Source organism: Elephas maximus, chromosome 10, assembly GCF_024166365.1.
Source record: "Elephas maximus indicus isolate mEleMax1 chromosome 10, mEleMax1 primary haplotype, whole genome shotgun sequence".
Classification (NCBI taxonomy): Eukaryota; Metazoa; Chordata; class Mammalia; order Proboscidea; family Elephantidae; genus Elephas; species Elephas maximus.
Window position 1 is genome coordinate 5,062,988 of NC_064828.1, and position 16,926 is coordinate 5,079,913.

The 16,926-nt window shown below is 39.3% G+C and overlaps 1 protein-coding gene across 1 annotated transcript in view; it reads left to right on the top strand.

The window, feature by feature from the left end:
• The window catches only part of ATP8B4 (ATPase phospholipid transporting 8B4 (putative)), a 370,299-nt gene that overhangs the window by 207,185 nt on the left and 146,188 nt on the right, over positions 1–16,926 (top strand). The window contains exon 9 of the mRNA XM_049897713.1: positions 3,433–3,503. Coding sequence (XP_049753670.1) covers positions 3,433–3,503 — 71 coding nt within the window. The remainder of the gene's footprint in view (positions 1–3,432; positions 3,504–16,926) is intronic.

A 16,926-nucleotide genomic window follows, 5' to 3' on the forward strand; every position in this document is an offset into this window, starting at 1 on the left:
CAAATTGGGGTCTTAAGGAAGGGGGTGTTAACCACTGTTTGCCTGACCCATGTCTGAGTTCTGATAATCATGCATTCCCTTCCCCTTTTTTGCTCATGTGGTGGGGGGAGGGCAGCACCCCCAGTCCTGCCTGTCAGAATGTTCCATGAAGCCTTTCATCAATTACCAACCCAGTGTACTCTACTCTCTCCCTCTTTTAAATTCCCATGTCACTTTGATAATAAGTCTCTTAGGATGCTTGTCCCATTCTGCCTCTACTAAACCATAAAATCCTGGAAGAAAAGAGGTTTTTACTGATTTTAATATCCCCTACAGTATATACTTCAGAGGCGAATTGGTCTGCCTGGATGCGAATCCTGGCTCCTGTACTTACTAACTCTGTGGCCTGGAGCAGTGTTACTGAACCTCCCTGGGCCTCACTTTCCTCGTCTATTAAGCGGGGATAAGAACAGGACCTACACTACAGGATTTCTGTGGGAGTTAAACATTGCATGTAAAAGCTTTTGGGATATCGCTGGACATACAGTAAACCCTCACTAGATGCTGGCTATTGGCATTATAAGGAGTCCTGGTGGTGCAGTGGTTAAGCATTCAGCTGCTAACTGAAAGGTTGGCCATTCTGAACCCACCAGCTGCCCCAAGGGAGAAAGATGTGACAGCGTGCTTCCCTAAAGATTACCATCTTAAACCCTATGGGGCAGTTCTACTCTGTCCTATAGGGCCTATCTGTTCAAATGGACTTGATGGCAACAGGTTTGGTTTTTGGTTTTGTTGGTATTCTACACACCTACAACTTGAACATGTTTCTGAATCAACTAGGAATCAGGTCCCCTGAGAGATACTGGAGGGCTGGGTTTGAGGGGGCCTAATCTCACAGAGTCATGGTGCTGGTGGGCCCCTAAGACCACCTGAATGTTGCTATACTCCATACCTCTGACAAAACGGTGACCAGAGACTACTAGTAGGGCTGTTACTGCAGCTGTCTTGCTCTTTCGTTGTCAAAATTATTACTGAGCCCTGGTAGTGCAATGGTTAAGCACTTGGCTGCTAACCCAAAGGCCAGCAGTAGAAACCCACCACTGGCTTCTTGGGAGAAAAGACCTGGCAATCTGCTCTCCTAAAGATTACGGCCTAGGAAACCCTGCCTCACGGGATCGCTATGAGTTGGAACCGACTCCACAGCACAGGACAACAACCCTTGAAAACAGGACTATCTTTCACACACCATGATGCATAGGCCGGCCATGCGTTCCACCCGCGCCCGTGCCAGTTCCGCCCCTACACGCAAAAGAGAACACCAAGGCTCCACAGTGGGCAGGGAGCGCACGAATGAGGGCAGGGCAGCGTGGGGAACAGAAGGAAGATTCAGAGAGCATCAGAGAAAAAGGTAGCAACGGAGAGACGGGGGGAGGCAGGGAAGGCGGGGAGGCAGAAGTCCCAGGTTTCCACGGAGTAGAGAGAGCTGGACACTCAGGCCAGGACCAGCGGGTTTCCAGTGCTCGGTTCTACCTCCCGAAGTGAACTCCCTGCTCATGAGACAACCCAGCCGCCAGGTGGCGGTGGTGCCTCGGTCACAGCCTCTGAGCCAGGGGTCTGCAAGGAGCACCCCCCACACACACCGTTTACGAAAATACAGCTGAGCAGTAACGTCGAATCATTCTCACTACGAGAGATTTGAAGAAAAGCAACTCTAGGTTCAAATAGGTGTCATTCTCTTTATTTCATAACTGCCGTCAATCACAGTGATTAGATGAGAGAATTCCGGTTTTTGTTTAAAATGCTCCTCTTAAGCTCACGAGAGGAGGGGCGCAGCCCAAAAGAATGTCCATCTACAGTGCTGTAGTGCTTATACCTTTATCCATCGAAATTTAGATGTGGAAATAAGACCAAAGTTAGTTTTCTAAAGAAAAAATTTCCCCCTTTAAGATAAAACCATTGCCATCGGGTCGATTCCAACTCCCAGTGACCCTATAGGACAGAGGAGGCTTGCCCCATAGAGTTTCCAAGGAGGGCTTGGTGGATTCGAACTGCCAGCTTTTTGGTTAGCAGCTGTAGCGCTTCACCACAATGCCACCAGGGTTTCCACCCTGTAGGTCAGGGGTGGTCAGTGTTTGGCTTAAGACTGAAGTACGCTCTTAACAAGTTCTTTATCTTGCGTTTGCTCTGGTCTTGCTGTGGCAAGTCAGAAAATGACTTCTTCCTCAACAGAGCTCTGTGACTCTTTCGTTCAAAGTCGTTGAAGAGCCTTCACAATGCAAAGCCATTTATTCTTTTAGGGGCACATAAATATTTCTTTTTCCCTGGTTCTGTTTTATCTCAGTTTGGACCAAACCACATGCACACACAGCCTCGATTTCAGTTGAAACTTTAAGAGCTTGAGACGATGAAATGAGTGGACTGATTATAAATGCAGTCTCTAGACACTTGAGGATGAGGCATTACAATATTTTAAAAAACAATGGTAAAGAAATTTCACAGATTTGGAATACCGATTATACATTTGGGGGTAGCTAGAAAATTATTAGGCTAATGTTTCAAAATAAATTGCTAAAATTTTAGTGTATTCTTTACAGACATGCAAATCCTTCAGGATTTAATTAAAAAATCTTTGTTTTAAAATAAAATTTGAAATAAAGTTACATAAGCTGTTTCCCAATATAGAAAGCTACCAGAATTCTAAAACTGAATTATGATACCTGATTTCCAAATCTCAAATGGACAGCGCAACAGGACTGTTTATCTCTGAAACAAGACAAACTGCTCAGTCTCTGAATTTTCTGGCTAGCTTTCACTGCTTTCTGCTCATTCTTGCTTCCTTGCTTAGTAAGCCCTCGCTTTGTCTTCTCTATGTTCTTCTTCCTTACAGTCTCCTATCGTCTTTTTTTCTTGCTTATTTTTTAATTTGGTTTTCTTCTAATCATTTTCTCTGTTTTTCCTTTTCCGGCTTTTATTTTTTTCTATTTTGTCAATTTCCTCTTTCTACTTCACTTCTCTTTTCCCTTCTTTCCTTGCCTGTTCCCTGCTCTTAACTAATTATAATAAGGAATTAAAATTAGTGCATATAAATATTTCCAGTTACCTTATTTATTAAATACAGTTTTACATTTTAATATTATCAAAGCAAGAAAATAGAATTTTATATATTTCATTCAAAAAGGTAATTAAGTGACAATGAGATTATATGATCTCCTCCACCCTTGGTTATGTTGTGATGGTCAAGAGCTGTGCATAGTAGACACAGAACAATAGGGACGGTTAGATTCAGGATATGTAGCACAGGGGTGGGGCAGGATTTCAGCTCTCTCACTTTCTTTCCCTAAGACTCTTCTAGCTCATTTATAGTGGAGGGGTGAGAAAACATAGAAGACTTGAAACCAATCTTCTTTTCTCCAGTATTCTTTTGTCATTATTATTTATTTCTTTTTTAAATAGGCCGATTTGCTTCTTCTATCAAGTAGTGAGCCACATGGCCTCTGTTATATTGAAACTGCTGAGCTTGATGGGTAAGTTATTAAAACTAGAATAATTAATCAGTTTGTCCTTTAAATTATTTAAAAGGAATGTGTTTAGAAATGGGATTTACTTTTCTTGGAAAAAATAGGAGTCTAAGTTGTAAAGTCCATTTGTTAACTACGTTGCAGATCTTTTGAAAACTGTCTTTTCTCTTGAATTCACTTTCTTTCACAGTCAGCTAAACATGTATACATGGATAGTTTAACACACAGACTCTTTACTGAAATTGCATAGAAGTATTTTTAAATTTTCAAGTAATTTCTAAGGAAAAGGAAAGGGGTAGGAATTAAGATTCCATTAGGAAGGAAACACTGATGCTGCTGTAAGAGGGAAACATTCGGGACTGGATCAAATGATGACAGAGAGCGGAGAGAAATTGAATATGATGCGGCACTGAGACTGATGATAACTTTGGATTTAGGTACATATCACATAGCAGCACTGTTTCAGAGGACTTGCCTGTCAGAAATAAAAACATTTATTGAGTATTTGCATTTTATGAACATTATATACTTTATTTTTTTAATTTGGTTCATTTTGCTCAATGTAATTTTTATTTTTTTATTGTATTTCGGATGAAGGTTTATAGAACAAACTAGTTCCTCATTAAAGAGTTCATACACCTATTGTTTCATGACAACCAGCTTTCCTGTCCCCTTCTGCCTTCTACTCCTTGCCTCTGGGCTGGTACGCCCGTTTAGGCTTGTTTTGTTTTATGGGCCTGTCTAATCTTTGGATGAAGGGTAAACCTGATGAATGACTTTATTACTGAGCTGAAATGGTGTCCTGGGGTCATACTCTCAGGATTTCTCCAGTCTCTGTTAGGCCAACAAGTCTGGTCTTTCTTTTTGAGTTAGAATTTTGTTCTACATTTTTCTCCAGCTCTGTCTGGGATCCTCTATTGTGACTCCTGTCAGAGCAGTCAGTGGTGGTAGCCGGGCACCATCTCATTGTGCAGGACTCAGTCTGGTGGAGGCTGTGGTAGTTATGGTCCATTAGTCCTTTGAACTAATCTTTTTCTTGTGTCTTTAGTTTTCTTCATTCTTTCTTGCTCCTGAAGGACTGAGAACACTGGACTGTCTTAGATGACTGCTCATAGGCTATTAAGACCCCAGACACTACTCACCAAAGTAGAATCTAGAACATTTTCTTTATAAACTCTGTTATGCCAATTGAGCTAGATGTTCCCCAAGACCATGGTCCCCAAAGCCCTCAGCCTAGCAAATCAGTCCGTCAGGGAGTTTGGATGTGTCTATGGAGCTTCCATGACCTTGCCTTGTACAAGTTGTGCTGGCTTCCCCAGTATTGTTGACTGTCTTACCCTTCACCAAAGTTACCACTTATCTATTGTCTAATTAGTGTTTTTCCATCCCCACCCCTCCCCTCCGTCATAACCATCAAAGGTTGTTTCTATTTCAGTGTAAAAATTTTCATGAGTTTTTACAGCAGTGGTCTCATACAATATTAGTCCTTTTCTCATTGACTTTTTTCACTCAGAATAATGCCCTCCAGATTCATCCATGTTATGAGATGCCTCACAGATTCATCGCTGTTCTTTATTATTGCTTAATACTCCATTGTGTATATGTACCACAGTTTGTTTATTCATTCATCTGTTGATGGGCATGTAGGTTGTTTCCATCTTTTTGTTATTTTGAACAATGCTGCAGTTAACATGAGTGTGCATATGTCTATTCATGTGACAACTCTTATTGCTCTGGGATATATTCCTAGGAGTGTGATTGCTGGATCACACGGTATTTCTATTTCTAGCTTTCTAAGGATGTACCATATCGTTTCCCAAAATGATTGTATCATTTTGCGTTCCCACCAGGAGTGCATAAGAGTTCCGAACTCCCTGCAGCCTCTCCAACATTTGTTATCTCCTGTTTATTAGATTCGTGCCAGTACTGCTGGAGTGAGATGGTATCTCACTGGGGCTTTGATTTGCATTTTTCTAATGGCTAGTGATCCTGAGCATTTCCTTATGTGTTTGTTGGCTGCTTGAAAGTCTTCTCTCCTTTGGTCAAGTGTCTGTTCATTTCCTTTGACCATTTTTCAATTGATTATTGTCTTTTTTTTGTAGAGTTGTTGGATTTTCTTGTAGATTTTAGAGATTAAACCTTTGTCCGATGTGTAATAACCAATTTTTTTTTTTTTTTTTTTCTCAGTAGGTTCTCTTTTTACTCTTTTGGTGAAGTCTTTTGATGAGCATAAGTGTTTAATTTTTAGAAGATTTCAGTTATCTAGCTAGTCTTCTGGAGTTTGTGTATTGTTACTTATGGTTATTTAGTTAGTTATATAGTTACAACGTTAATGCCATGTGTTAGGGCCTCTAGCTTTGATCCTATTTTTTCTTCTATGAACCTCATAGTTTTTGCTTTATATTTAGGTCTTTGATACATTTTGAATTAGTTTTTGTATATGGTGTGAGGTATGGGTCCTGTTTCTTTTTTTTGCAGATGGACATCCAGTTTTGCCCGCACCATTTGTTAAAAAGACTGTCTTTTCCCCATTTGATGAACTTTTGGCCCTTGTTGAAGATCAGGTGACTGTAGGTGGATGGATTTACATCTGGGTTCCTAATTCTGTTCCACTGGGCAATATATTTGTCTTTCTACCAGTACCAGGCTGTTTTGACTACCGTAGCTGTATAGTAGGTTCTGAGGTCAGGTAGTGCAAGTCTTCCTACTTTATTCTTCTTCTTCAACAGTGCTTCACTTTTCTGGGGCTTCTTCCCTTTCCATATAAAGTTAATGATAAGCTTTTCCACCTCTTTAATAAATGTTGTTGGTATTTGGATCTGGATTACATTGTATTTGCAAATCGCTTTAGGTAGAATTGCCATTTTCACTATTGAGTCCACCTGTCCATGAGCATGGTATGTTTTTCTATTTATGTAGATCTCTTTTTGTTTCTTGCAGTAGTGGTTAGTAGTTTTCTTGTGTAGGTCTTTTACATCCCTGGTTAGATTTATTCCTAAGTATTTTATTTTTTGAGGGGCTATTATAAATGGCCCCTCAAAAAACATATATATATAAAATACTTTTGTTTCTTACTAATGAAGATCAAAGACCACAGCCTTCAGTATGGATTACACCTCAACTTAAAGAAAACAAAAATCCTCACAACTGGACCAATGAGCAACATCGTGATAAACGGAGAAAAGATTGAAGTTGTCAAGATTTCATTTTACTTGGATCCACAATCAACAGCCATGGAAGCAGCAGTCAAATCAAAAGACGCATTGTATTGGGCAAATCTGCTGCAAAGGGACTCTTCAAAGTGTTGAAGAGCAAAGATGTCACCCTGAAGACTAAGGTATGCCTGACCCAAGCCATGGTATTTTCAATCACATCATATGCATGTGAAAGCTGGACAATGAATAAGGAAGACCGAAGAAGAGTTGATGCCTTTGAATTGTGGTGTTGGCGAAAAATATTGGATATACCATGAACTGCCAAAAGAACGAACAAATCTGTTTTGGAGGAAGTACAACCAGAATGCTCCTTAGAGGTAAGGATGGCGAGACTGCATCTTACATACTTTGGACATGTTGTCAGGAGGGATCAGTCCCTGGAGAAGGACATCATGCTTGGCAGAGTACAGGGTCAGCAGAAAAGAGGAAGACCTTCAATGAGGTGGACTGACACAGTGGCTGCAACAATGAGCTCAAGCATAACAAGGATTGTAAGGATGGTGCAGGACCAGGCAGTCTTTTGTTCTGTTGTGCGTAGGGCCACTATGAGTTGGAACTGACTCAACGGCACCTAATAACAACAACATTATAAATTGTATTGTTTTCCTGATTTCCTGTTCATCGTTCATTTTTGTGTGTTTATCTTGTATCCTGCTAATCTGCTGAATCTTTCTTTAGTTCCACTAGTTTTCCTGCAGTCTTTTGGATTTTCTATGTGTAGTATCATATCATCTGCAAATAGGGACAGTTTTACTTCTTCATTACCAATTTGGATTCCCTTTTTTTCTTTTTCTTGCCCTGTTGTTCTAGCTAAGACTTCCAGCAACATGTGAAATAGGAGTGGTGATAAAGGGCATTGTTGTCTTGTTCCTGTTCTCAAGGGGAATGTTTTCAGCCTCTTGCCATTAAGAATGATGGTGGCTGCTGGTTTTGCACAAATGCCCTTTTTTTTTGTTAAGAAATTTCCCTTCTGTACCTATTTTATTGAGAGCTTTTATCAGGAATGGGTGTTGGGCTTTGTCAAATGCCTTTTCTGTGTTGATTGAGATGATCATGTGATTCTTTCCTTTTATTTATGTGGTGGATTACATTGATAGATTTTCTAATGTTGAACCATCCTTGCATATCTGGTATGAATTCTACTTGATTGTGGTGTATTATTTTTTTGATATGATGCTGAATTCTAATGGCTAGAATTTTGTTGAGAATATTTGCATCTATATTTATGAGAGATATTGGTCTGAAATTTTCTTTTTTTTTGTGGTGTCTTTATCTGGTTTTGGTATCAGGGTCATGCTGGCTTCATAGAATGAATTGGAAAGTATCACTTACTTTTCTATGTTCTAAAATAGCTTGAGTAGTACTGATGTAAACTCTTCTCTGAATGGTAGAATTCTCCAGTGAAGCCATCTGGGCCAGAGTTTGTTGTTGTTGTTGTTTGGAGTTTTTTAAATTACCTTTTCAATTTCTTCTGTCATTATGGTTCTGTTCAGATTTTCAATATTATTTTGTGTTAGTGTTGGTAGGCAGTTTTTTTTTCTAGAAATTTGGCCATTTGCTCTAGGTTTTCAAATTTGTTGGAGTATAGTTTTTCATAATAGTCTGTTATGATCCTTTTTATTTCAGTTGAGTCTGTTGTAATGTCCCTCATTTCACTTCTTATTTGGTTAATTGTGTCCTCTCCTGTTTTTCTTTTGTCAATTTGGTGAGTGGTTTGTCGATTTTGTTAATCCTTTCAAAGAACCAGTTTTTGGTTTTATTGATTCTTTCTATTGGTTTTCTATTCTCTATTTATTTCTGCTATGATCTTTATTATTTCCTTTCTTCTAGTGGCTGTGGGGCTTCTTTCACTTTCTCTTTCTGTTTGAGTTGTGTAGCTAATGTTTTGATGTTGTCCCTTTCTTCTTTTTTGATATATGCATTTATTGCTATAAATTGACCTCTGAGGACTGCTTTTGCTGTGTCCCAAAAGTTTTGGTATGATATGTTTTCATTCTTATTTGATTCTAGGAATTTTTTGATTCCATCTGTGATTTCTTCTATTACCCAATGGTTTTTAAGCAGGGTGTTATTCAGTTCCCATATAATTGAATTTTTTTTTTCTCTTGCCCTTCTTGGTGTTAATTTCTACTCTGATGGTGTTGTAGTCAAAGAAGATACTTTGTATTAGCTCAGTGTTTTGGATTTTGTTGAGGGTTTCTTTGTGGCCTAAGATGTGGTCTATTCTGGAGAACATTCCATGTGCATTGGAAAAGAATGTGTACTTTGCAGCTGTTGGGTGGAGTGTTCTATATATACCTATGAGGTCAAGTTGGCTGACTGTGCCCTTTGTGCCTCTTGTGTATCTTTGTTGAGTTTCTTTCTAGATGTTCTGTCCTTTACTGACGGTGGTGTGTTGAAGTCTCCTACTATTTTTGTGGAACTGTCAATTTCTCTTTTCAGTGCTGTTAGAGTTTGTATTACGTATTTGGGAGCCTTGTCATTGAGTGCATAGATGTTTATTATGGATAAGCTTTCATGATAGATCGTACCTTTAGTCATTATATAGTGCCTTTCTTTGTCTTTTATGGTGGTTTTGTTTTAAAGTCTATTTCATCTGAGATTAGGATTTCCACTCCTGCTCTTTTTTTTGGTAGTCATTTGCTTGATGTATTTTTTTCCATCCTTTGATTTTTAATAAATTTACATCTTTGTTCCAAGGTGTGTCCCTTGTAGACAGCATATCGATGGATCCCTTTTTTTTTTTTTTTTATCCATTCTGTCACTCTGTGTCTCTTTATGGGTGCACTTAGGCCATTTCCATTCAGTATATTTATTGATTGGTGTGAGTTTATTGCTGTTATTGTGTAGTGCTTTTTTGTGGTGGTGACATTTTCTTTGTTTTCCTTACTCTCCTGTGCTGAATTCCTTTCATTTGTGAATTTCTTTTTCCTTTCTTTTGTTTTTGTAGATTTTGTTAGAATTATTTTTGTCTTCTTTATTTTGATGAGTAGGTTTGTTAACATTGTTTGTGGTTACCTTGAAATTTATCCTTATCTTCCTAGGTTTAAACCAGTCTATTATTACTTACTATTGCCTTATCTTCCTCTCCATTAGAAAGTTCTATACCTACACTGATTATTCCCTCTTTTATTGTTCTGACATCATTGCCATTTGGAGATTAACCTCTCTGGATCCCTGTTGTAAATCCCTTGGTTTTGAATACTCCTTGAGAGGTTGGTATCCAGCTGGTGCGATCTTGTACACTAGATTCAGGTTGTGGTATGATGTTGTTTTTTGTCAGTCCGAAGGGTTCACTTTAATAATTTTTATAATTTTGGTTTGTTTTTTACATATTCCCTTTATCTGGAAATGTCCTAATTTCACCCTCATATCTGAACAGGAGTTTTGCAGGGCATATTATTCTTGGTTTAGAATTTTTTTCTTTCAAGGTTTTATGTATGTCATCCCATTGCCTTCTTGCCTGCATGGTTTCTGCCAAATAATCAGAGCTTAGTCTTATTGTTTCTCCTCTGTATGTGACTTTTTGTTTTTCTCTAGCTGCTTGCGGGATTTTTTCTTTGTCTTTGGTTTTTTTTGTTTGTTTCTTTGTTTTTTAAAAATAATTTTTATTGTGCTTTAAGTGAAAGTTTACAAATCAAATTAGTCTCTCACACAAAAATCAATATATGCCTTGCTACACGCTCCCAATTACTCTCCCCCTAATGAGACAGCCTGCTCTCTCCCTCCACTTTCTCTTTTCTTGTCCATTTCACCAGCTTCTAACCCCCTCCACCCTCTCATCTCCCCTCTAGGCAGGAGATGCCAACATAGTCTCAAGTGTCCACCTGATCCAAGAAGCTCACTCCTCACCAGCATCCCTCTCCAACCCATTGTCCAGTCCAATCCAGGTCTGAAGAGTTGGCTTCAGGAATGGTTCCTGTCCTGGGCCAACAGAAGGTCTGGGGGCCATGACCACCGGGGTCCTTCTAGTCTCAGTCAGACCATTAAGTCTGGTCTTATGAGAATTTGGGGTCTGCATCCCACTGCTCTCCTGCTCTCTCAGGGGTTCTGTGTTGTGTTCCCTATCAGGGTAGTCATCGGTTGTAGCCAGGCACCATCTAGTTCTTCTGGTCTCAGGATGACATAACTGCTGGTTCATGTGGCCCTTTCTGTCTCTTGGGCTCATAATCGCCTTGTGTCCTTGATGTTCTTCATTCGCCTTTGATCCAGGTAGGTTGAGACCAACTGATGCATCTTAGATGGCTGCTTGCTAGCATTTAAGACCCCAGACACCACTCTTCAAAGTGGGATGCAGAATGTTTTCTTAATAGATTTTATTACGCCAATTGACTTAGATGTCCCCTGAAACCATGGTCCCCAGACCCCTGCCCCTGCTACGCTGGCCTTCGAAGCATTTAGTTTATTCAGGAAACTTCTTTGCTTTTGGTTTAGTCCAATTGCGCTGACCTCCCCTGTAGTGTGAACTGTCTTTCCCTTTACCTAAGGTAGTTCTTATCTACTAATTAGTGAATACCCGTCTCCCACCCTCCCTCCCTCCCACCTCTCGTAACCACAAAAGAAGGTTTTCTTTTCAGTTTAACTATTTCTCAAGTTTTTATGATAGTGGTCTTATACAATATTTGTCCTTTTGCAACTGACTAATTTCACTCAGCATAATGCCTTCCAGGTTCCTCCATGTTATGAAATGTTTCACAGATTTCTCACTGTTCTTTATCGATGCATAGTGTTCCATTGTGTGAATATACCACAATTTATTTATCCATTCATCCGTTGATGGGCACCTTGGTTGCTTCCATGTTTTTGCTATTGTAAACAGTGCTGCGGTAAACATGGGTGTGCATTTATCTGTTCGTGTAAAGGCTCTTATTTCTCTAGGATATATTCCAAGGAGTGGGATTGCTGGATCGTATGGTAGTTCTATTTCTAACTTTTTAAGGAAGAGCCAAATCGATTTCCAAAGTCGTTGTACTACTTGACATTCCCACCAGCCGTATAGAAGTGTTCCAGTCTCTCCATAGCCTCTCCAACTTTTATTCTTTTGTGTTTTTTGGATTAATGCCAGCCTTGTTGGAGTGAGATGAAATCTCATTGTAGTTTGATCTGCATTTCTCTAATGGCTAATGATTGTGAACATTTCCTCATATTATCTGTTAGCTACCTGAATGTCTTCTTTAGTGCAGTGTATATTCATATCTTTTGCCCATTTTTTAAGTGGGTTATTTGTCTTTTTGCAGTTGAGTTTTTGCAGTATCGTGTAGATTTTAGAGATCAGGTGCTGATCAGAAATGTCATAGCTAAAAACTTTTTCCCAGTCTGTAGGTAGTCATTGTACTCTTTTGGTGAAGTCTTTGGATGAGCATAAGTGTTTGTTTTTTAGGAGCTTACCCAGTTATCTAGTTTTTCTTCTACATTCTTTATAATGTTTTCTATACTGTTTATGCCATGTATTAGGGCCCCTAATGTTGTCCCTATTTTTTCTTCCATGATCTTTATTGTTTTAGATTTTATATTTAGGTCTTTGATCCATTTTGAGTTAGTTTTTGCGCATGGAGTGGGATATGGGTCTTGTTTCATTTTTTTTGCAGATGGATATCCAGTTATGCCAGCACCATTTGTTAAAAAGACTGTCTTTTCCCCATTTAACTGACTTTGGGCCTTTGTCATATTTCAACTGCTCATATGTGGATGGATTTATGTCTGGATTATCAATTCTGTTCCATTGGTCCATGTATCTGTTGTTGTACCAGTACCAAGCTGTTTTGACTACTGTGGTGGTATAAGGTTCTAAATCAGGTAAAGTAAGGCCTCCCACTTTGTTCTTCTTTTTCAGTAATGCCTTATTTATCTGGGGTCTCTTTCCCTTCCATATGAAATTGGTGATTTGTTTCTCCATCTCATTAAAGAATGTCCTTGGGATTTGGATCGGACTTGCATTAAATGTATGGATCGCTTTTCGTAGAATAGACATTTTTATAATGTTAAGTCTTCCTATCCTTGAGCAAGGTATGTTTTTCCACTGGGTATCTTTTGGTTTCTTGCAGAAGTGTACTGTAGTTTTCTTTGTATAAGTCTTTTACATCTCTGGTAAGATTTATTACTAAGTATTTTATCTTCTTGGGGGCTTCTGTAAATGGCATTGATTTGGTGATTTCCTCTTCAATGTTCTTTTTGTTGGTGTAGAGGAATCCAACAGATTTTTGTATGTTTATCTTGTATCCCGATACTCTGCTGAACTCTTGTATTAGTTTCAGTAGTTTTCTAGAGGATTCCTTAGGGTTTTCTGTGTATAAGATCACGTCATCTGCAAATAGAGATACTTTTACTTCTTCCTTGCCGATCTGGATGCCCTTTATTTCCTCATCTAGCCTAATTGCTCTGGCTAGGACCTCCAGCACGATGTTGAATAAGAGTGGTAGAGGGCATCCTTGTCTGGTTCCTGATCTCAGTGGGAATGTTTTCAGGCTCTCTCCATTTAGAGTAATGTTGGCTGTTGGCTTTGTATAAATGCCCTTTATTATGTTGAGAAATTTTCCTTCTATTCCTATTTTGCTGAGAGTTTTTATCATGAATGGGTGTTGAACTTTGTCAAATGCCTTTTCTCCATCGATTGATAAAATCATGCGATTCTTATCTCATTTTATTTATGTGGTGAATTACATTAATTGTTTTTCTAATGTTGAAGCATCCCTGCATACCTGGTATGAATCCCACTTGGTCATGGTGAATTATTTTTTTGATATGTTGTTGAATTCTATCGGCTAGAATTTTGTTGAGGATTTTTGCATCTGCATTCATGAGGGATATAGGTCTATAATTTTCTTTTCTTGTGGTGTCTTTACCTGGTTTTTGTATCAGGGATATGTTGGCTTCATAGAATGACTTTGGTTGTATTCTATCCTTTTCTATGCTCTGAAATACCTTTAGTAGTAGCGGTGTTTACTCTCCTCTGAAAGTTTGGTAGAACTCTGCAGTGAAGCCATCTGGACCAGGGCTTTTTTTTTGCTGGAAGTTTTTTGATTACCTTCTCAATCCCTTCTTTTGTTATGGGTCTATTTAGTTGTTCTAACTCTGTTTGTGTTAGTTCAGGTAGGTAGTGTGTTTCTAGGAATTCATCCATTTCTTCTAGGTTTTCAAACTTGTTTGAGTATAGTTTTTCATAGTAATCTGATATGATTCTTTTAATTTCAGGTGGGTCTGTTGTAATATCGCCCATCTCATTTTTTAATCGGGTTATTTGCTTCCTCACCTGTTTTTCTTTTGTGAGTTTGGCCGATGGTTTATCAATTTTGTTGATTTTTTCAAAAAACCAGCTTTGGTCTTGTTAATTCTTTCAATTGTTTTTCTGTTTTCTGTTTCATTTAGTTCAGCTCTAATTTTTATTATTTGTTTTCTTCTGATCCCTGTGGGTGTTTTGTTGCCCTCTTTCTATTTGTTCAAGTTGTAGGGATAGTTCTTTGATTTTGGCCCTTTCTTCTTTTTGGATGTGTGCATTTATTGATATAAAGTGGCCTCTGAGTACTGCTTTTGCTGTGTCCCAAAGGTTCTGATAGGAAATGTTTTCATTCTCATTGGATTCTATGAATTTCTTTACTCCATCCTTAATGTTTTCTATAATCCTGTCTTTTTTGAGCAGGATATTGTTCAGTTTCCAAGTTTTTTACTTCTTTTCCCTGCTTTTTCTGTTATTGATTTCCACTTTTATGGTCAGAGAAGGTGCTTTGTAATATTTCAGTGTTTTGGATTCTGCTAAGGCTTGCTTTATGACCTAATATGTGGTCTACTCTAGAGAATGTTCCATGTCCACTAGAAAAGAAAGTATACTTGGTTGCTGTTGGGTGGAGTGTTCTGTATGTGTCTACGAGGTCAAGTTGGTTGATTGTGGCATTTAGATCTTCTGTGTCTTTATTGAGCTTCTTTCTGGATGTCCTGTCCTTCACCGAAAGTGGTGTTTTGAAGTCGCCTATCTTTGGTTTTAACGAATGTGATTATGATATGTCTTGGTGATTTTCTTTGGGGTCTCTCCTATACGGGGTTCATTGAGCTTCTTGGATCGTCAATTTTTCATCATTCATGATGTTTGAGAAGTTTTCTGTCAGCAATTCTTCAATGATCCTCTCTGTGTTTTCTGTTTTCTCCTGCTGTCTGGAGCTGCGATCGCTCTTATATTTTTGCTTTTGACTGTATCTTGCATAATTCTCAGGGTTTCTTCATTTTTCTTTGTTCTTTTTTTCTGATTTTTTCCTCAAACAGTGTTGAATCCAAGTGTTTGTCTTCAATTTCACTGATCCTGTCTCCATCATTTCACACCTGCTCCTCAGCCCTTCTGTGACACTGTTCATTTCTGAAATCTTGTTGTTTATCTTTCAGATTTTTAATTGTTGTTTTTGTATGATTTCTAGTTGTGAATTCATTTTGGCATTTTGTTCTTGTAATATTTTGCTGAATTCTTCCATTTTTATGTCTCTATTTTCCATGAATTTGTCTATTTTTTCCTCATTTTTGTCTGCTTTTGCTTCAGCTCTTGGATAGCTCTGAATATTAGAAATTTGAATTCCCTGTCAGGTAGTTCTAGTGCCCTATCTTCTACTGGAAAGTCATTTGGTGTTTTATTTTGGATGCCTACTGGTACTGTGCTTTCCTGTTTTTTTTTTTTTTTTTAATGTTTTGATATTATCTGCTGTCTTTGGGACATTTAGTAGTTATTTTCTTTGCTTATTGATTGTAGATCTTTTGGTTTTGTTTTGCTCTTTTGTTTTATTTGGCTATGTTTTAGCAGATGGGCTTGTGTTCTTTGTTGTTTACTTGTCTGTGGTCATGATACTTTTAACCTCCTTCTCCGATGGGCAGGACCAGTTGCTCAGCTATGGTTCAGCAGGGCAATTCCAGCTGAAGGGGATAGGCTGAGATGGGCTGTTTGTGGCACATACTGGGGCCTGGGTGGGCTGGGAATCAGTGCTATGCAGGTTCTGGTAGGCCGTGCCTGTGCTGCTCAGTGGTGTGATGTTCAGTGCATAGTGCAGGTAGGCAGAAAGGAGGGGGGAGGTTGTGATATATGGAGCTAATAAGAATATGGGAAAGAGGAGAGAGAGGAGAGAGAAACAGGAGCCAAAAAGAAAAAAAAGTGTGCTAAGGGAGCTTGCCATTTGAGTGGAGAGATGAGAAACTGAGAAATGGAGGGGAAAAAAAGAAAAAGGGAAAAAGAAGAAAAAATAGCTAGGTAAAAATTTGGGAAAAAAAAAAAGAAAGAAAAGCCCACAGGGGTCCCACCAGTGTAGCTGCGATACCAGGGAAGTGGCTCCCAGGCTAGCTAGAAGGGGTATAGATGTCACACAGCCCCAGGTATTCAAGAGATGGGAAAAGAAAGTAAGCTTTGAGAGACAATAACTGAGAAGTGAAGAAGGACAGAAAGGAAAGAAGAAAAAGAAACACCCTCAGGGATTCCACAGACATGGCCGCGCAGACTGGGGAAGTGGCTCCTAAGCCGTGCAGTGCTGCCTGGCTAGAAGGGGCTCCCAAGCTGTGAAAATAGAAAGACAACAAACAAACAAAAGAGATCAAAGAAAACAAAGCCAAAAAAAAAAAAAAAAAACCTGGGGATTCCACCAGTGTGGTGTCACAGGCCAGAGGAGTGGTTCACCAGTCGAGCAGTGCCTCACAGCCTTTCAAGAAGAAGCAAAGATGGCACCTGGAGCCAGGTGTTCAAGAGAAAGGAGGGGGAGATGGTGGAAGGCACGGAAGAAACCAAAAGACGCCAGTCTCTGATGTGGTTGGGGAGAATCCAAGTGGCATGGATGCTGTACTTCCTGACCAGCTGAGCCACCACTCTCATCCAGGAAGCACAGAGGTAGAACAGCGGGTAGAGGATGAGGGGCGGGAAAGTGTGTATCACTGATTACCAGGTGCACTGTCTCCTGCTGGGAGCTCCATGAAGCTGCTTTCCCGTGCTCCCCGTCCACCAATCTGCAACAGGAGTCCAAGATGATGAATCTGTGCTGTGTTCGCTGGTAGGGGACCTCTGCACGTAGCTCTCCTTGCTCTCATTTCTCTGTCAGTTTCTTAGTCCATTTGGTGCTTGGTTGAGCTCTTTATCTCTTCATTTGATGCTTTGGGTTCCAGGATTGACATTTATGTCTGTTTTACTTAATTTTTCAAATTTTTGTTGTGAAGGGACAGCGTGATGCTTCTGTTTATGGCACCATGTTGTCTGGAAT